This window comes from Mercenaria mercenaria, chromosome 3 (assembly GCF_021730395.1).
Source record: "Mercenaria mercenaria strain notata chromosome 3, MADL_Memer_1, whole genome shotgun sequence".
NCBI classification, from domain to species: domain Eukaryota; kingdom Metazoa; phylum Mollusca; class Bivalvia; order Venerida; family Veneridae; genus Mercenaria; species Mercenaria mercenaria.
Window position 1 is genome coordinate 51088786 of NC_069363.1, and position 21409 is coordinate 51110194.

At 33.9% G+C, this 21409-nt stretch overlaps 1 protein-coding gene and 1 long non-coding RNA gene across 2 annotated transcripts; both read left to right on the top strand.

Moving 5' to 3' along the window:
- Positions 1–5598: 5598 nt before the first annotated feature.
- Positions 5599–20965, top strand: LOC128556037 (heat shock 70 kDa protein 12B-like). The gene is made up of 6 exons (XM_053539937.1): positions 5599–5898; positions 6095–6246; positions 6541–6762; positions 8832–8976; positions 18968–19102; positions 19945–20965. Exons 1-6 carry the CDS (start codon positions 5757–5759, stop codon positions 20877–20879), a joined length of 1731 nt encoding a protein of 576 aa, XP_053395912.1. The 5' UTR covers positions 5599–5756; the 3' UTR covers positions 20880–20965.
- On the top strand, positions 10783–15495 carry LOC123554289 (uncharacterized). The gene is made up of 4 exons (XR_008370404.1): positions 10783–10924; positions 11998–12096; positions 12499–12583; positions 15171–15495. It is a non-coding gene; the product is annotated as an uncharacterized LOC123554289 (long non-coding RNA).
- Positions 20966–21409: the final 444 nt, after the last annotated feature.

The window sequence follows — 21409 nt, forward strand, 5'->3', positions numbered from 1 at the left end:
TACGGAATTTTTGTCTGTCTGTTCATATTCAATTGTGCAATACAAGCCGATTTTTTAACAGAATTGATATAGGTATGTAATAAAAAAATATATGGTATATCTATATATATCTACAGAAATTGTATTGGAAGTCAGAATGGTCTTGTGTTCATGGAAGAGAACTAACTTAAACCTCATAAATGGGGATATACAAAATGTATAATATTTCTATTTTTCGCACGAATGGTTACAATGATAACACGATAATGTGCTACTTTTAGCTAGGCAGATGTTCTCAAATATACAAGTCCATATTGCTGGGACTAGTCCGGTTATCGATTCAAAATCCTTACAAACAATATTACTGGTTTAAAGTCCAGGTTAATGTAATAGCTGTGAGTAACAGGCTCAATCTTATCATATCATAAAAAGTGTTCCAACGATGCGCAAATAATATAATATATTGAAGTACTGCATTTTTAATAATTTTTTACATGAAATGTCTGCAAAAAGGATTTATTGTAATTTCCAACATGATGGTATAATAGAAGATTGTAACAGATAAGAGAATACAATAGATTCATATTTCAACTGCTTTTGTTGACTTGTTTGAAATAGTATGATTTAGTCTGATGAAATATTATGACTAATGAAACATCATATCAATGTATAATATTTCTTTTTCGTGTAAGTGCATGTACGTTCTTAAGTTTATAACTGAATACTGATATTGTCTACCAACAGTCCCAAAATGAACGAACAAATCAATACTTAAATCGTATATTACTCGCACCAGAGATTAAGGTAGGTAGTTACCGAACAAACAAGGAAGTATATAATATTTTCAATTCTACGAAAGACTATTTGGCTTAGTGAGGAAAAAGTAAGTGAACTGCTATCCATTTAGTTATACTTCAAAACATACATGCACATTATGTGCGTGTGTAGGCGATTTCCATAGAATATTATTTTTATATCAGATCATACATTTGATTAACCAAAACCAGTTAAAATTTGAAGGTATAATGCTTTGATTTGAGTAAAGATTCAAATGAATGAAAATTAATTATTAAAACAGTTATGTCTAACATCTCAACATATTTTGATTAAATGCATTTCTTGATAATAAAAGCTGATAAACTTTCTAAATGATTAAACAAATGCAAATTTCCTGATTGTAAATCCCAAAACACACCAGCCTTTATTTATGATTAGATGTCTTTTCTTTCGGATAGCAATACTGGCAAATGTATGAACAAACTATACTGTATTAAAATGAAAGCGAACGCATACGTTTGTTCATAGACCTCATTCCAAAATTATTGGTAGGATGTTAATTATCTTCAGCAAAAAAAAAAAATCACAGTGCTTAATTTCTCAATAAAGCCTGTAGTTTTGAGAAAGCAATGTTAATTTAAATCTACATTTAAAAACAAAATTGTGTTAGGAACATGCTTTAATATTTTTTTTTTGTTTCTTTACAGCTCAAAGTACTGGTTTGAAATCCATGAAGCAAACACCTCTCAGTTGTAAAACATTGAAAAAACTAATACGGTATGCCTCCTACATGTCTCAACATCAAGTAGTAAAATAATTAATTCAACAATTGAACTTATAATTAAGACTTGCATATATTTTAGTAACATTATTAATAAGAAGAAAGAAACAAAATTAAAATAACGCTTTGACATGGTTATATCTGACTTGCGAAACTATAAAAAATCAATTGGACACAAGCTGATTACTGAAATTGTTTTCTACAAAATATCGCGGAAAAATCATAATAGTAAAATTGAGCACGATTTCACGCCTGGTAAACTACAGAGCTACCTCTTTAAGAGGTATACGGTAAACTGCTCTGTCGCGACTTCCGAGGTAGTGCACGTCGCGATAAAAGAACATCAACAAAGGTGAGTGTCATCATATATTTTTGCATTTTTACAAGCAGTGTATCGAATATCAAAAATCGGGGAATGGTAGGCGATGTAGATATGATTTAACTTTACAGAGATCTTTAAGTTTGCCAATTCATTCTTAATTAGTGGTCGTGGTTATGTTTACCAACAAGCTGATTTTGTAGTAAATTTGGCCATTTCGTCATGAAAACACTTTCATTGTCACATATTTACATTTTAACTAATATTAAGAAGCAAACCGAGTAGGTGTGAGATAGCTGTAAAATATACAATGCATTTGGAAATAAAATATGTACCGAAAATGGTGCGGGAGTAAAATTATTCACTTTTTCTTGAGAGAGATAGCTCTGCCGTAAAGGAGATAGTCATGTCGCTAAGGAGATAGCTCTGTGTTGCATGAACAGAGCTCTGTGTTCATAATTTAAACGTTTTAATATTTACTTTGGGTTGTCCTCATTTGAAATAATATAAAGTTACTGTTCCATTTTATATACATATGTATGAATTTTCTAAGTATTGTTTTGATAAGGGTTTTTCATGAGGTTATAATTGTAAATTTTGAATAGTTGTACATTCTGTTTACTTGTAGCTTGTATATGCAATAGAAGCGGTATTTTTCAATTAATCTTCATGAAATTTTGTCAAAATGGTGGTCTTGTTTAAATCTAGGTCGAGTAAGAAAATGTACTACCTGGGGTCAAAACTAGATCACTAGGTCAAATTAAAGAAATACCTTATCTATGCAATAGGAACTGCATTTTACACTCTATGAAATTTGACGAGATTGTTTGTCTGGATAAAATCTAGGAAAAATTTGAATATGTGTTAACTGGAATAAAAAGCTAGGTCACCTGGTTAAATCAAAGGAAAGCTTTGAATATGTGATAGAGGCTGAAGTTTTTCATTTGATTTTCATGAAATTTGGTCAGAATGCTGATTGCCTTGATGAAATCTAGGTCAACTTTTAATATGGGTTAGCTTGGATAAAAACTAGGCCACTAGGAAAAACAAAAGAAAAAATGTATTTGCAAATAGGAACTGTATTTTATACCGGACAAATGCGATGCTGGCAATTTATGAAAAAAAAAATAAATTGAAAATGCGCGAATTAAAGCCCGCGCGAAACTGCCTTTTTGGCGTTTGCGCGCAATTTCATGCTAGCGAATTTAACATGAATAAGGAAATGCGATTACCGGCTCGGGCATGTTTTTTTTCTTCATAATTTCGCAATTTAAAGATGCTAGTGCTCTTACGTCATAAAATGACAAATTCAAATTCTAAAGAAAGATAATTTTACTCAAAATCTGAACTCACGACCCTTCCGACAAATGCGCCTGATTGGTTCAGATAAAAGATAAATTGATAGAAATGAAAATAACCGAGAATATTAGAATTTCAATTATAAAGACAGTTCTTAAATTTAGAATTCGATCACTGCAGTCATTACGTCAGTAATTGTATGTTTAATTGAGGTTGCTAATTAAATGCGTACATTGTTAAAACACTAAATGCATTATGATTAGCCTCCACGCAAAGTTGTCCTGTAAATTTGATTTAGCTGGTAAATCAGCATGACTGTTTAAAACTTTCAGATTTTAGATTCATAAGTGCATTTGAACGTGCTCGTACATTGGTGAAGTCACAGCGACTCTGATATTTGTACAAAGTATATTTTATTTACCGGTACGTACAAACAAACTGGTCGTGTCCTTAACGAAAAGCAATTATGGTATCATTGTATTCAGATATGATTTTACACGCCTTGTAAAATCATATCTGAATGTAATATAAGGTAGTGTAAACAAGTATCAGAACCACTTCCACTAAAGTTACTGGCAACCCTTGCTTTTCACAAGATAATTTCACGTACTAATTATTCTCTAACTGAATTTATCTTTTTTATAGAAAAAAATAGACCATGCCGATTCTAAGAAAATATAGCCCGCTCACTTAGATCAATAGTGAAAGTGCAGATCTATTGATCATGGGCTTTGAGTCTGAACCCCCTGACAATTTTACAACTTATCTGTATGAGGACTTGATAGTTAGTTGCTGAGCACAAGTTAGTACTGGTGCTGAATCCAGAAGTACTTGTTAAAAGGCACTAAATACAAAACAAGCAAAATAAATATAAGAAAATATAAGCAATATATATCATATAAATGATGTATAAATATAAAAATGAGATTGAATTGTATCTCGTAAGTGGACATAAGTACTATCCGGATACATTTAACATTGCTCAAAACTGTTAATGCAACACAGAGCTATCTCCTTAGCGACATGACTATCTCCTTCACGACAGAGCTATCTCTCTCAATAAAAAGTGAATAATTTTACTCCCGAACCATTTTCGATACATATTTTATTTCCAGATGCATTATATATTTTACAGCTATATCACGCCTACTCGGTTTGCTTCTTAATATTAGTTAAAATGTAAATATTTGACAATGAAAGTGCTTTCATGACGAAATGGCCAAATTTACTGCAAAATCTGCTTGTTGGTAAACATCACCACGACCACAAATTAAGAATGAATTGGCAAATTTAAAGTTCTCTGTAAAGTTAAATCATATCTACATCGCCTACCATTCCCCGATTTTTGATATTCGATACACTGCTTGTAAAAATGCAAAAAATATGATGACACTCACCTTTGTTGATGTTCTTTTATCGCGACGTGCACTACCTCGGAAGTTGCGACAGAGCAGTTTACCGTATACTTCTTAAAGAGGTAGCTCTGTAGTTTACCAGGCGTGGATTTAGTACTTAAAACTATTTAAATTTTATGTGTAAAATGACTGTTTATATAATGTTGTCCCTGATTTATTTTTCGGTGTCTCTAGTAAATTTCAAGAGCGATTTCATAATTAGTCGTAAAATTGAGGCTCATTGAAAAATCAATAGTTGTGTTTGACCTAAATAGATTACCGCCATCAAACAGGGAAGTAAGTTTTGTTCTCATTTCCACGATAGCATTTTAGGACAAGAAAGAATTTTGGAAAACGGCAAATAAGATATCGCGTTTACATAAAAAATGTGCTGACTTTAAGTTTTATCGAAAAAAGACTTATGTCTAGATGAAAAAAAAAATAACTCAGCCTTTATTAGGTGGTTTAAACCTTTAAGAACACAAGCTGTTAAGTTTAATTTGGAAACAAGTTACGTATGTCAGGATCGTCCCTTGAACACATGCTTGCTTTAGAAGGCATTGTATATTACACAAATATATACACGTTAATTGATACGTGAAAGCAAGTCTGACAAACCATATACGTATGTTTCTATTCTTTTTTAGAAGGCAGATTAAGAGAAACACAAGCCAATAATTGCACTTTTTTTCCAAACTCAGCACATAACGAACCTAACGAACCACCGTGGCAATATGTCACTAGTGTGCTCAGAAAAAAAGAAGGAACGCTTAAAAGATGCATTTCGAATGAACATCATCATAATAGTACTATACATGTATTTAATATAAATGGAATAGGGGACAACATTACACAAATCTGCCTGACATATTATTTAAAGTAAGCTTAACAATTTTAAAGGAACTATAGAGGGTTTGAAATCTTTGAAATAGATATTTTCACAATATTTGCGGCCCGTTTTTAACTGTGATAAGTTCTAAATAAAAAAAAGAGCTCAATAATTTAACAGCACAATTAAAATAGTTTCTGCCCTGAGCAAAGCACTAACAACAACATAACAGTCTTTACAACTAAAATAGTCTCTGACGTAAGGGCCAATAAAGTAAGCTTAAGGAACAACCACACCAATGTACTCAACACGTATGACTATGATATAGTGTAAAATTTATTTCAGACACGTCAAGAAGTTACCGAACAGCACGACGTAATGAGTTCACTGCTTGTAGCTGCTATAGATTTTGGAACAACTTATTCCGGCTGGGCGTTTTCATTTAAATATGACTTCGAACGTGATCCAACAAAGATAACAGCGAAGAACTGGCATGGAGATCAACTTATTTCCTCGAAAGGTTTTTTAATCAAATTGTAGACGCTGTGTAAATTTTGCTCTCATATAAAACTTTAAAGACTAGAACAATTTATAAGTATAGTAGTATTTACTAATTCGTCATAAGGTGCAGTTGAGAAATGTTTAATTAGAAAATAATAACAAGATCTTCAACGCAATGGATATTTGACATTGCAAAATTTTATTTTTTCTTACAGCTCCTACGTGTGTGTTAATTAAACCAGATGGGAAGACATTTGACTCGTTTGGATACACAGCAGAGAGCAAGTATGCTGATTTGGCTGCTGAGGAGAAGCATGGAGAATGGTTCTTTTTCAAAAGATTTAAGATGATGCTTTTCGACAAAATTGTGAGCTTTTAACCTTAAACGTATTTAAGAAAAGATAATTTGGATACTACAGTTCAAACGCATTGTCGATGGAACTGAGCTCTGTTCTTACGAAAGTAACGTTTCCCTTAAAAACGTCTGATACCGTCCTAATAAAAGTGTAATTATTTTTCATTTTAAATTTAGTATATTCTTTAAGAAAATAAAAGTCCATCTGTTAACGTATGTAACACTCCCTTAACATGTTTATAAGAAATATTACAGATTATATGGGATGCTGGTCATATATTGAAGTTAAATTTTGCTATATTGTAGAAAATAAGTCGAAATGCTAATATTGAAGATGCATGTGGCAAGCAGTTGCCTGCGAAAAGGGTATTTTCAATGATAATCAAATTCTTGAAAGAAGATCTTTTGACTGAATGCAATAGACAACTTGCTGACGCGGTTACCGACAATGATATCCGCTGGGTCCTGACAGTACCTGCTATTTGGAATGATGTCGCGAAGCAATTTATGAGAGAATCAGCCATGACGGTATAAAAAAAATCACATATTAGATGTACCGTAGCTTCAAACTTCTGTTCTGTAGCTGCACACTTAAAGAGGCACCACAAAATAACTTATTGTTTTGTATTTCCATAATGGTAATTATACACGCTTTGCATGAAGAAAATGAGAAATAACAAGTATCTAGTTACAAATTGACAGTGACATACATAAGGCCAAGACAATGTGTTTAATGTCTAAATATATTGTTAAATTAATGTAGTAGTATGCACAGTACTTGATGTTTTAAGGTGAGTTTGGACCACACTTTGTTTGTACAGTGTACGATAGTTATTATTCTATGTTTATAAAACTATACTTAAAAGAGAATGACTAAATAAGTTTGCAGATGAAGTTGTAAAATACTTTAATTCAGGGAGGGCCTAAACTGTATTATACCAGTATTATCTGAATGATTTGCACGAAGTTCATGTGGGAGGAAAAAGCAGATCACTAGGTCGTGGTGGGTCTTAAACTTTCAATACTATAGGTCGACAACGTTTTTGAGCCGTGACTAATTTATGCAGGACAGTTGATCCCTCAAAAGAGGGTAGGAACATACATGTAATACATATTAAAGCGGTATAAGTTATCAATGAATGTAAACGAATGTATGGCCCAAAGGATATGACGTTGGCTTAAAAAACTTGCTTTTCGAGGTTTACATCTTTTTTAGCAAATTTATGAAGATTTCCCTATGTACAATCAAGTAACCCCTGGGGCTGGGACAATTTGACCCTGGGGATCAAGATTTGAACAAATTTTGTAGAGGTCCACCAGGCAATGCTACATGTCAAATATCTAAGCTCTAGGCCTTCTGGTTTACTTTTAGAAAATTTTGAAGATTTTTCTATGTTAATCAAGTAACCCCATGGGGCGGGGTCATTTTGACCCAGGGGGTCATGATTTGAACAAACTGGGTAGAGATCCACTGGGCAATGCTTCACACCAAATATCTAAGCTTTAGGCCTTCTGGTTTTTGAGAAGAAGTTTTTTTTAAGATTTTCCTATATAAAATCAAGTGACCGACGGACAACGGACGCCGGACGCCGGACGGTGACTGATCAGAATAGCTCACCCTGAGCCTTTGGCTCTGGTGAGCTAAAAAATAATAAACCAAACATTATTATTAAAATATATCAAATGGGTTTTAAAAAGCGTCTTCAAAGATTCTTCACTGAAATGAAATAAAAATAATGTATACTAGAGAAAAAATACGGCCGTAATCTGGGATTGAACCCGCACCTCACGGTTCTTTACGCTCTACCAATTGCGCAAGCGATATAATCAAATTCATGGTAAAGAAAACAGACATATCAACTTACTCTATAGATATTTTCAGCCAGGTATGGACAAAATATCGATATAACCGATATAAAGTGTATCATTACGTCACAGCTCAAAACACGCGGTCGAACTATAATCTCATACTTTCGAAACAAAATATAAGTAATTGATAAAAGTGTAGACAAGTGTTTAGTGTTTTCTGGAATGATAATCTTCCTTTTGTTGATATTAAGGTATTGTGTAGATGTTCGATTCTTGCATTCAGTCAACCTTGACATGTATTGGTATTTTTATATTTTTTACCTTTATGAGGAAGGAAATATTGACATTTTTATAACCGCCTTTTATAGATGTATGTAGGATAATTTTCTTTTCCATATACTGGTTGCAGGATTTGTTCTATAATGGATAAATGACACTACGCCATGACTTCCAGTTTATCAAACTTGCAGAACTACCCTAATTTAAAGCTTCGAAGCAAACTATATTCCAGTGTTGCCATCGGCTTCTTGCTTTTACGTTTGAAGATATTTAACAGAAAATAGTCAGAAGGTGAAATGTGTTCAGCAGGATTGTATACAGTTCTTAATATCTGAGGTTATACAATAGCCTTACGTTGAAGCTGTAGAATGTTCTTTTCATATAATATCTTGGTAAGATTAATACAATATGAATACCACCTGAATAAACAACTTCCAAAAACATTAAAGAAACTTCTGTGACAAGAGACTCAGTGATGATAATGTAATATTTAACTGGAATCGTTTTAGGCTGGTATCCTTAAAGAGAACCTGACGCTTGCTTTGGAACCAGAAGCTGCTTCTGTTTTCTGTAGACACCTTCCTGTAAATAAGGAACAGTCTTCATTGGCGTCCATGAGAGCAGGAACAAAGTACATGGTTCTTGATGCTGGAGGTAAGGCTGTTACAGGCAACCATTGATCTAAAAGCATTAGTATTTAGAGGAGTTTAAAGCCAAATATTTATTATTGTATAAATATCATTGGTGGTATAATATTTTAATTGATTCTATTCACGAGATAATACGCGTAATATGACGTGATTCACAAAAACCTGGGTAAAATGGCTTCATTAAACAAGAGGGCCATGAAGGCCCTGTATCGCTCACCTGACCTACTGACCTTAAGATCATCAAGATTAACATTCTGACCAAGTATCATTAAGATATGGTCATAAATGTGGCCTCTACAGTGTTAACTAGCTTTTCCTTTGATTCAACCTGGTGACCTAGTTTTTGATCCTACATGACCCAGATTCAAACTGGACCTTGAAATCATCAAGATTAAAATTCTGACCATGTTTCAGGAAGATACAATTATAAATGTGGCCTCTACAGTGTTAACAAGCTTTTCCTTTGATCTGACCTTGTGACCTAGTTTTTGATCCCAGATGACCCAATATCGAACTCGTCCAAGATTTTATTAAGGGTAATACTCTAACCAAGTTTCATTAAGATTGGACTAAAATTGTGACCTCTAGAATATTAACAAGCTTTTCCTTTGATTTGACCAGGTGACCTAGTTTTTGACCCCAGATAACCCAATATCTAACTTTTCTAAGATTTTTTTACGGGTAACATTCTGACCAAGTTTCAGTAAGATTGGGCCAAAATTGTGACCTCTAGAGTGTTAACTAGCTTTTCCTTTGATTTGACCTGGTGACCTAGTTTTTGACCCTTGATAACCCAATATCAAACTCGTCCAATATTTTATTGAGGGTAACATTCTGACCAAGTTTCATCAAGATTGGGCCAAATTGTGACCTCTAGAGTGTTAACAAGCTTTTCCTTTGATTTGACCTGGTGACCTAGTTTTTGACTCCAGATGACCTAATATAGAATTTGTCCAAGATTTTATAGAGAGTAACATTCTAACCAATTTTCATTAAGATTCGGCCAAAATTGTGACCTCTAGACTGTTAACAGGCTTTTCCTTTGATTTGACCTGGTGACCTAGTTTTTGACCCCAGATGACCCAATATCAAACTCGTCCAAGATTTTATAGAAAGTAACATTCTGACCAAGTTTCATTCAGATTGGGCTAAAATTGTGACCTTTAGAGTGTTAACAGTCAAATTGTTGACGACGGACGACGACGGACGACGGACACAGGGCGATCACAAAAGCTCACCTTTGAGCACTTCGTGCTCAGGTGAGCTAAAAATAGTAAAATACCTTGTAAAATCGGTCACTATGTATAGTTTATGCCCGTTTAAACTGCCAACTTTCAACATTTTTTCTAATGTGTTTTATGAAATCGTCAAGGAGAACTTTCACATGAATCAGAGGTGGCAGAATGATGTCAGACACAATGTCATTTATGAAATCGTCACGGAGAACGTACGCCTCGGCCAGGGCTCGAACTCACGACCAAGCGATCCATAGATCTGTGCTCTCCCTACTAAGCTAAGCGGGCGGGCGTATATTTATGGTGTAACAATTAATGTTAAACCATATGTAATGCTTTTGAAGCAGTGAACATAAAAGAAATTAACCTGACAGAAGCTTACACAGTGATTCATGTAATTTGAAATCATTAATAGTTTGCCTGTTTTGAGCAGTACTCCTTACAATGAAATTATTGCTTGCTTATGACATTTAACTTTATTTATCGTTTCTCTGTGCTTAAGTAATTTAGTTTTATCACATATCTTATAAATTAGACTGAGAACACAACAATGTAGACATAGTACTAGAGCCATTTTACGCAATCGAATACCACCGGAAGTAGAACATTTATGTCAACACCGGTTTCGTATTTCACGTGAAAACGGCCTAAAACTGAGAGGTTATCAACAAATTATAAAGTTACGGGTACCATGAGGATTTGTCATGCATTTAAACGGTAAGTATAATGTTTATGGATTATTCAATACAGTATGAAAGTAAAGTATTACGCTTTAAATGGAAATTATGAAAGAAAAGTCAATAAGAAAATATTGACTTTCTACTTTCACTTTCATTGTCGCTTTTTTAAATGCCCAAATATGTTCTTTCTATTATTTTGTTTTTTCTTGTTTTTTGTTTGTAGATACATAATCCTATAGCAAATTTTTGTGTGAAATGACAGCTTATTTAAAGCATCTGTGATTAACTGGGCCTAAGTTTACCGATTTTTCCATTTAGAATGACCTTTGACCTTATAATAGCTTATAGTCTGTTCTATGTATTTTAGCTGTAGTCAGACCAGAATGTAATTGAATTATAATTAATTTAAAAAAACCTGTTGCAAAGTGTACGAATAGAATAACATGATATCTATATTTATTATTAGTTATTGAAGTATTATAATTACCCCATTTCAGACAGAAGTATAAGCGAACAAATGACACATTACAGTGGCTGCAGAAGCTTGAAAAGTTACATAGAGCAAGGACGGTCAAAACAATGAGATAATGCTTCTATGTAATTTCTTTTTAAAGGCAATTTATACAGGATGGAAGGCTATCACATACAATGTTTTACAATTCATTTGTAGTTTTATCTCTCTTTATGATGTTGAGAATAGACAAGTCAGTGACATCTAATTAACACAAGCTATTGACAGTTGATCTATGTAAGGCAGCATTTGATAAAATGCAATTATTGAATGGCTTGCCTATCAGTATTCAAAAGAGAAAACAGTTGACAATTAACAGGCAGGCCATTCTTTTAAATGACACCATAAATAAACTTTCACAATTTATTTTTCTTCAGCTTATGGATTTAGGCTGGAAGCCATTCTAAACTATGAACTGGTAAATTACATAAGGAGTCATGTAATAATTATAGATGGGATACATTATACTTTTATGGATAATAATAATTTGAAATAATAATATTTTTTAAGATCAAGGTGTTAAAGTGATTTTATAAAGATGGTGTTATGGTTTTTGCATGATGAGTCTTTTCACAGATTTTATTACTTATATATTTCAGGCTGTCCTACATGTCTAGTCAGGTTGACAGAAGTGGAAGATGGTCTAGTGGTACAATGATGTACAAATGATACTCTATAATAGGTTTAACATTTAAAAGGTAATTTAATGCCAGTTATTAAAATAGCATTCCCTTAACAGATACACAGTGTAAATTTAATTAAAATGATATTATGTAAGTTTCATGTAGGATGGTACAGCCAACTATTTTGAATTAAGAAATTTTGACTTAGGTAAAGATATCTATTCAGAGTTCTTAAATCATAGCCCTTGAAATGATACAGGGATAAAAGAACTACTATTGTCAGCCACTCAATCATGTTTCAAAGTTTTAAACACACTATAGAAATAAACATTTTGTTTAAATATCTTGTTAATGCAATGTTTTCTTGATATCTGTCACTTGATGTTTTCAGTGGATTAGAGTCCTAATTTAATGTTAAGTCTGTATTTTTCTGTAATGGAAGTACAAAATTTGTAGGAAGTTGTTTCTTTATTTCAGTGTAAAATGTTCTGTGGATTCATATGATGGGAATGCCAGTGTTATTCTGTATGGTTTAATTAAACACAGATATTGATACCTTCAGGTAATTGTTTACAATATTCAAATAGTTACAATGTAATTCAGTTATTGATTTGGTATATATCACTTCTAGAGGCTTGTGTAAAGTTTGTTTCCCATGAGACCAGTGGTTAAGTATGATATAAACTTTACACTTGCAGTAAGAAATTATACAGTACCAAATATTTACAGACTTATGAATGTAACTTTCCAAATATCTTACAATTTTCTCCTGAAATTAATTAAAAGGGTAAACACAATTTTATTGTTGTAAGCTTAAAAAGGTAAATGTAAGATATAAAATATGAAGTGTCAAATATAAGGTGTGTTATTTTAAAAGGAATTTAAGATATAGTATAAAATGTAGCCTGACATCATAATATTCCAAAATACAAAATATATGCAGACTATATTGGAGTCACACATGTCTATCTGTCCACTTTATATCTTCTACATTTTTTGAAGGATTTTCATAAAATTAACACCAGTTGTTAAAATGCAGAGTGCATACTGCAAGTCACTAGTTCAAAGGGAACTGGTAACAAAAGAAACAAATATAGGAAAGCCATTTGAGACAGAAATTAGAAAAATTGTATTATCGTTTGATAAGTCTGAATATTGGCCTGATAAATATCCCACGGGTTTTCTCTGCAGTTTTTTTCATTGGTAAACATTGAGTTAGATGTATACCCTTGTGAAAATCTAGGGCACGCATAACCTTCTTCTTTCTATAAAAAATGGACTTGAATGTTCCAGTATTGCTTTCATGTAGATCTATAATTAGAAATATATCTATATGACTTTTCCTCTTTAATTGCTTGGCGGATCTTTATTAAACTTGGCCCAAAGGTCTTTATTCAAATTTGTTAAAATGGGGGCACTTTAACTGTTGTATTTTATATATCAAACACTAATTATGTCTCCCCAGGAGACATATTGTTTTTGCCCTGTCCGTCCGTCCGTCCGTCCTTCCGTCCTTCCGTCCGTCCGTCCGTCCGTACGTCACACTTCATTTCCGAGCAATAACTGGAGAACCATTTGACCTAGAGCCTTCAAACTTCATAGGGTTGTAGGGCTGCTGGAGTAGACGACCCCTATTGTTTTTGGGGTCACTCCGTCAAAGGTCAAGGTCACAGGGGCCTGAACATTGAAAACCATTTCCGATCAATAACTAGAGAACCACTTGACCCAGAATGTTGAAACTTCATAGGATGATTGGTCATGAAAAGTAGATGATCCCTATTGATTTTGGGGTCACTCCGTCAAAGGTCAAGGTCACAGGGGCCTGAACATGGAAAACCATTTCCAATCAATAACTAGAGAACCACTTGACCCAGAATGTTGAAACTTCATAGGATAATTGGTCATGAAGTGTAGATGACCCCTATCGATTTTGGGGTCACTCCGTCAAAGGTCAAGGTCACAGGGGCCTGAACATTGAAAACCATTTCCGATCAATAACTAGAGAACCACTTGACCCAGAATATTGAAACTTCATAGGATGATTGGTCATAAAGAGTAGATGACTCCTATTGATTTTAGGGTCACTCCATCAAAGGTCAAGGTCACAGGGGCCTGAACATGGAAAACCATTTCCGATCAATAACTAGAGAACCAATTGACCCAGAATGTTGAAACTTCATAGGATGATTGTACATGCAAAGTAAATGACCCCTATCGATTTTGGGGTCACTCCATTAAAGGTCAAGGTCACAGGGGCCTGAACATTGAAAACCATTTCCAGTCAGTAACTTGAGAACCACTTGACCCAGAATGTTGAAACTTAATAGGATGATTGGTCATGCAGAGTAGATGACCCCTAACGATTTTGGGGTCACTCTGAAAGGTCAAGGTCACAAGGGCCTGAACATTGAAAACCATTTCTGGTCAGTAACTTGAGAACCACTTCACCCAGAATGTTGAAACTTCATAGGATGATTGAACATGCAGACTAGATGGCCCCTATTGATTTTGGGGTCAGTCTATTAAAGGTCAAGGTCACAGTGGCCTGTTCATGTAAAATCATTTTTTGGAAATAACTTGAGAACCACTTGACCTACAATGTTGAAACTTAATAGGATGATTGGACATGCAGAGTAGATGACCCCTTATTTATTTCGAGGTCACTTGATCAAAGGCCAAGGTCACAGGAGCCTGAACAGTGACTTGAGAACCACTAGGCCAAGAGTGTTGAAATTTAGCGGGATGACTGGACATGCCAAGTTGATGATCCCTATTGCAGCCAACCATCAGTGTCTCTTTGACTTTGGCTCCTGACCCCTATTGACTTCTTGCCTATAGGACTTTGCATTGGGGGAGACATGCGCTTTTTCACAAAAGCATTTTCTAGTGTTACTATTTATCTTTCAGTGTGTCATACATATATTTTAGGTCAAATAGTAAAGGTCAGTTTAGTGACTTAGGGTCAGTAATCGCCTCTTGATATATTCTACTAAAATGGGTCTTATGCATAAGATATATTTAGGTTTTATTTTACAAGTAACAGTTTGACTTTTATTCTACCTTATATTGAGAAATATACATATTTTGAATATTAAATGCTGCAGACATGTCGAATACAGAGTTACTACATTATGCATTTGTTTCTTCAGGTATGTCTATGAAATCTTCAGTGTCACCATTCAGCTATGGTTCAAGATCAGTGTCAGCAACTTGCACAGTTTAGTATAGAGGAGCCTACTGAATCAATTTTGTTACATATTTGCTGTTATTGTAGGCCAGACATGTAGAGAGCAGCAAGTCCTGTCCAGTCGTGCATGTAAATGTGATTCAGAAACTGAGAATATGTGAACATTACACTGTTATAATTTTCAAAATATTGTGTCTTGTTTTTAAAGTTGTAAGTTTAAGGTTGGCATAAATTGTTTTTCTCTTTTATAAATCTAAAAAGTGACGGGTCATTATGATTGCAATATCATATTAGTATGACAAAGTTTATATTGAACTAAAACACAACTGAAATTTTTGAAATAATCAATGCATTTTCTTCAGTCTTAAAACATTTGTTTATCGTAAGTGCCATGGTCTATAACTCCTCCGGATTCATATTACTCGTGTTTGGTCCTTTTTAGTTTCACTGAAGAATGGGTGTTTTAGCATCCCGATTTTGTAAAGTGTTGTATGTAAGCTTTTATCTCAGAATTATGTCTCATCCAAAGGTGGGGAGGCGTATTGTTTTTGCCTTCTCGTCTGTCCATATTAAGCCTGTCCTGCTTTTACAGGACAAACTGCTGGCCAGATTTCGATGAAACTTCACAGGACTGATCAGTACCAAGCGTAGAGTTGTGCATATCGCTTGCATGTTCCGTTTCGCTGCACTAAATTACAGCCAGAGCAAAAAATAGAAAAATATTATCGGCTTTCACAGGTCAAACTACTGAACAGATTTTGATGAAACTTCACAGGAGTGATCAGTACCAAGCATATTTTTGCATATTGCCGTCACTTTCCGTTTTGCTGCACAAAATAGCCCCATAGCTAAAGGGATACATAGATAGGAAACATGTTTGGTCATAGAAATACCTAAAACACCTTCCCGTTTGCTAATGAAAAATGTATCAAACTTCTTACACTTGAAACTGTAATAATTGGACATTAAATTCACTGGTTCCATAACTGCCTTTGGCTTTTTTACAAAATTATTGCCCTTGTTACCTCATTAAGCATCATAAAAGCAGAAAGTTCTATGAAATGTTTGCCTTTGTCATGTATATGTCTTCAGTGTTTTATATTGTTGTTACTTTTTGTTGTGCCAGTTTGCGGAAGTGAAGACTTAGTTGTCCAAATGGTGTGCATGTGTCCGTCCTGATTTGTTTGTCTGGGCAATATATTATTGATTAGTCTTCACGAAACTTTGCAGGTTTATTTCCATAAGTTCCCTGTCAACTTTGATAGTGGCATGGTTACTTTAGAAACCACTGTACAAGTCGAACGTTTCATATTTTAGATTTTTATCACAATACAGGCTACTGGTTCAAACATTAAGAAGTATAGTACTATAAGGCATTATTTGAACTCTGTCCAGTACCTTTTGATTTTCTCTGTTACTATGAAATTGCCTTTTCCTAGAAATTGGTTGGCTTATTTTTGGTGAACTTATGTACTTGTACTATATTCATAAAACATTATATAAATCATTATATTTCATATAAACAGAATTAAATAAATATTTAAGAACATAGTGTTTTCTTATTGCTAGATGAAACAGACCATAGGTCAAGTTAGGGTCAATTCTGACACCTTATATGCAAATTGATAAGGGAGATAACTAGTACTGTCTTAAGTAACCAATATTTAGTACACAGTTACCTTCCCTTTACACAAGTAGGACTATTTGTTGTTGATCATCTTTTGAACATTATTCCCTTTCTGAAGACAGAACATTGAAAACAAAAGTTGTTGTATCATGCAATTAGATCATATATAACAATATATACATTTTTATTCCATTTTTTAAATGTTCTTTAAATTAGGTACTATGCCTAAGTTACAATGTCTGAAAAGGTCAATTTAACGCATAAATGATATGAAATAGAAATAACATTCATATTCGTTGCTTTTGTTATAAATGACACAATTTAATTTTCTATACAGATTTGATTAAACTTTATACTTAAAATATGGCGGTTAAAACGTCAAAATCAACTTGCAATGGATATAATGTATGAGCGCAAATAATTTTTCTGTAAACAATGTGAAACTGACCCTCTAATTTTAATGTCTACGAACAGATGTTTTTCAATCAAACCAAAAGAGTCTCATTTATGATTGGTATGTCAAGTTAATTCATATCCTTCTAAATGTTTATAATCCTGAAAACATAAATAAGAGCATACGAAGAAATGATTAAAGAAATTTTGCAGGTTTCTATTTCTTAATTTGTATCTTATTTCAGATCGTAGATAAATACAAGTCAATAGCTCAGTAATATACTGCAAACCACGGACCCCCTTACATAAAGTGAATTATAGATAGAGCGTTTCTACTGTGGTCTTAAAGATAAAGTTGAATATGAAATTTCATATAAATATATCAAAAATATGACCTCAATATTTAGAATAAGTATACAGAACATGTAACAAAAACTAATTGCGGATCAGATGAAACTGATAAATTCCCACGTGACGAAATATGTTTTCACGCTCGGAAACTATACTATTGTACGGTTTAAAACCAGAACAACATAACTTCGCAATGACAAAAACATGCCACACCACTTTTCAAACACTTATATGATAAGTTAGCAAAGACATGAAAATGGTACTGTGAAATCATTTAATTTCGTGGACTTGAAATTTCGTGGTTTTGGTCAAAACGGCAATTTCGTGGGGATATGAATTCGTGGATTTCAACTTTTGAACATAAAATGAATGGGAATTTTACTTGTTCGTTGGGATTAAATTTCGTGGATTGACTCAACCACGAAATCCACGAAAATTAGTCCCCCACGAATATTAATGATTTCACAGTATATGATATTAAAACTAGAAATACATTCTGCATGCCCACCTTTGGCCTCTAAGTGTGACCTTGACCTTAGACCTAGGGATCTGGTTTTTGCGCATGACACTCATTATGGTAAATATTCATGCCATCAAAATCCCACCATGCATGTAGAAGAAATGCTCCGGACAAACATCAATTTGACCTTTGACCTCAAACTGTGACCTTGACCTTTGAGATAGGAACATGGGGTTTGCGCATGACACTCCTTCTCATTGAGGAAAACATTCATGCCAGATATAAACAAAATTAATCCATGCATGTCAAAGTTATGGTCCGGACAAACTTCAATTTGACCTTTGATCTCCAGCTATGACCTTTGAGATTGGAACATAGGGTTTGCGCATGACACTCCTCCTCATTGAGGTAAACATTCATGTCAAATATAAACAAGATTGGTCCATGCATGTCAAAGTTATGGTCCGGACAAACTCTGACGGGCACGGACGCACACACGCACATACACCGACCCGCCAAAAGTGATGACTATATCGAAATCATCGCAAGCGGGCTCGACAATAAAACAACATTAGTGTACATGTACGTCACAGTTTTCAACTATGAATAACGCTAATAATATAAAGCCACGCTACTTTTTGTCTACAAATTTACTGCGTAATTGAATATAGTATTTTCTTTTGTAACGAAAACTGGGTAGAATTCACCTAATCACTTTGTTTGCTTATGATTTATATAAACAAAGAAATTAAGTCTTATTTGAATCTAAAAATAATAAATTATATTAATTTAAGGGTGTAAAGCTTTATTGTAAAATGTAAAAGTAATTTAAGTCAATCCGAAGCATGTGACATCTAAGCGTTTCTTGTACGGGAACACCGACTACTACAAGGGGAAGAATGAAAACATAGTTACTTAATGTTTTCAGGTGGTACAGTGGACATAACGTTTCATCAGGTTATCGTCGATGACAAACTCAGAGAGATACACAAAGCAAGCGGTGGCGCTTGGGGAGGAACGAGGATCGATGACGAGTATGAAAAACTCTTAAAATCTATAGTCGGTAGGTTATTCAAGATGACTTACCGTAAAATAATACATATTTTGTTTGATCATGATATCTTTTACAACTGATTTACTTCATTTTCACCTTTGGTTCGATTTCTAAGGGGAATTCCCCTTATATAAGATAATCAGGGAAATAAATTTCACATTCGACTGCTGAAGTATTTGTATTAATAGAAAAAAATGAAGTCTTTAAGTCAGAATGGAAAATTTGCATCTGTTTGGTTGTTTCTTTTCTGCCTATCATTGCTGTAAAGCTATTTATTCATAATTATTTTTAAAGAAAAAAAAGTCTAGGCATACGTTTTTCACTTGGCGTAAATAAAACGCCATGTCAAAATTTATGCAGACTATAACGCTGCTCGATTAAAAGATAGACAATTATTCTTCCATGACCTTAATTCAATAATGGTGCTTTCAAGATCCATTACTACATAAATCAAGTGAAAAGGCTACAGCCCTTACAGACGATATGTCAACTTCCGCTTTTAAGCGATTCTGATATAAAGATATCCTCTAATAAATATAGTCGTTTTATTTACTTAATTTATAAACTTCCATCTTGTGATCTTGTGCCGAGTCTTTTCATTGTATAATATATTTATATATAGCTAAGTTGTATATATATACTTGACTATATATAAATATATATACTTGACAATGAAAAGACTCGGCACAAGATCACAATCACAATATACTTGACTATATATTAAAATTCTAGATATATGTGCCTGACGTTCTCATATGCAAATTGTTAACTGAACATTTTTATCGGGAAGGTAGGTCTCCATGACTTTTGACTACAATCCGTGTAAAATTATCTTTATCTGGTGTACTCAGGTCCCGATGTAATGAAGACGTTTAAAGATCAACATTTAGATGATTACGTTGATATGCTACGAGCATTTGAGATAAAGAAAAGGGATCTTACTCCTGATGACACTACTAAGATAACTATCCGCATTCCTCCTTCGCTGAATGAATTGGTTCAAGAAATACGTAAGAAACAGCTGAAGGAAATCATCGCCGAGCCAGTATTTAAAGAGAAGATACAATATGTCAGCGGCAAGCTAAGAGTGGATCCTGTTCTATTCAAAGAACTATTCGAGGAGACTGTTTCAAGAATCATTCAACATACGAAATCACTTCTACAGGAAGAAACATGTCAGAATTGTTCAACAATACTGATGGTAGGTGGATTTTCCGAATCTATAATTCTACAAGAAGCTGTTCGAGATGCTTTTAAAGGTTTCAGAATTATCGTTCCGGAAGGGTCAAGTCTGGTTGTTTTGAAAGGAGCAGTTATATTTGGCCACTGTCCAACATCCATTGCGGAGAGAGTATGCCGATATACTTATGGTTTACGAAGAAGTCACCGATCATCTGAAAACAAATGCAAACATCCGCCAACATCCACAACAGTAGGAAAGGATGGTATAATGCGCTGTGAAGACCTGTTTCAGATACATGTAAGAAGTGGTGACACCATACATTTGGGAGAGGAACTAATGACTGGTACTTATTGTCCAAGATATGATGATCAAACGGAAGTAGGCTTTCATGTTTACGCTTCTGAATCTCCTAATCCTATTCTTGTGACAGAAAAATGCTGTTTCAAATTAGGCGTTCTGTCGATACCGATCAAAGATACTTCTCTTGGGAGAGACAGACCGTTGGATACAAAATTCCTTTTTGGTGGAACTGAAATCGTGGTAAAAGTGGTTGATCAGATAACAAAAGAGATATCTCTGTTGTCGATAGACTGTTTAGAGTAAGCCAGATGTTGATTTGTATGATTATGTTATGTTAAATTACACTGACCTGACCTTGATCATATAAGTATTTGTCCATCCAATAATCTTCTCTAAGAATGTGAACCTAAAGCTCCAGTTATGCTTCATAGTGTTTAATTCTCATTATATTTATTTCACCAAAGGGCTAATGCAAATTGCTGCTCTGAATATATTGTTTTCATAACCATATTGTTTTAGTTTTATGCTCTTCGAGTATATTCGAGTGAGGGCATATAACAGAACTAACGGATACTGTCATGACGTACATGTTCAAGCCCCAGCTAAGGAGTTATTGCCCTAAGAAAGTGTACAAAATGAGCGATAGTAATGAAGGAATAAATAGAAAAACTTCTATTACAGTTTTCAAAGGATCTATTCCAAAGTAATGGAAAGAGTTTACTATGAAGTGAACTTGTCAGAACCTGCTCGGTGTTTGATTATGCTAATTTTTCTTTAGGAAAAATCTCAAGGTACCTGATCAACACTATTAGAAATTCATTATTATTAGGCGA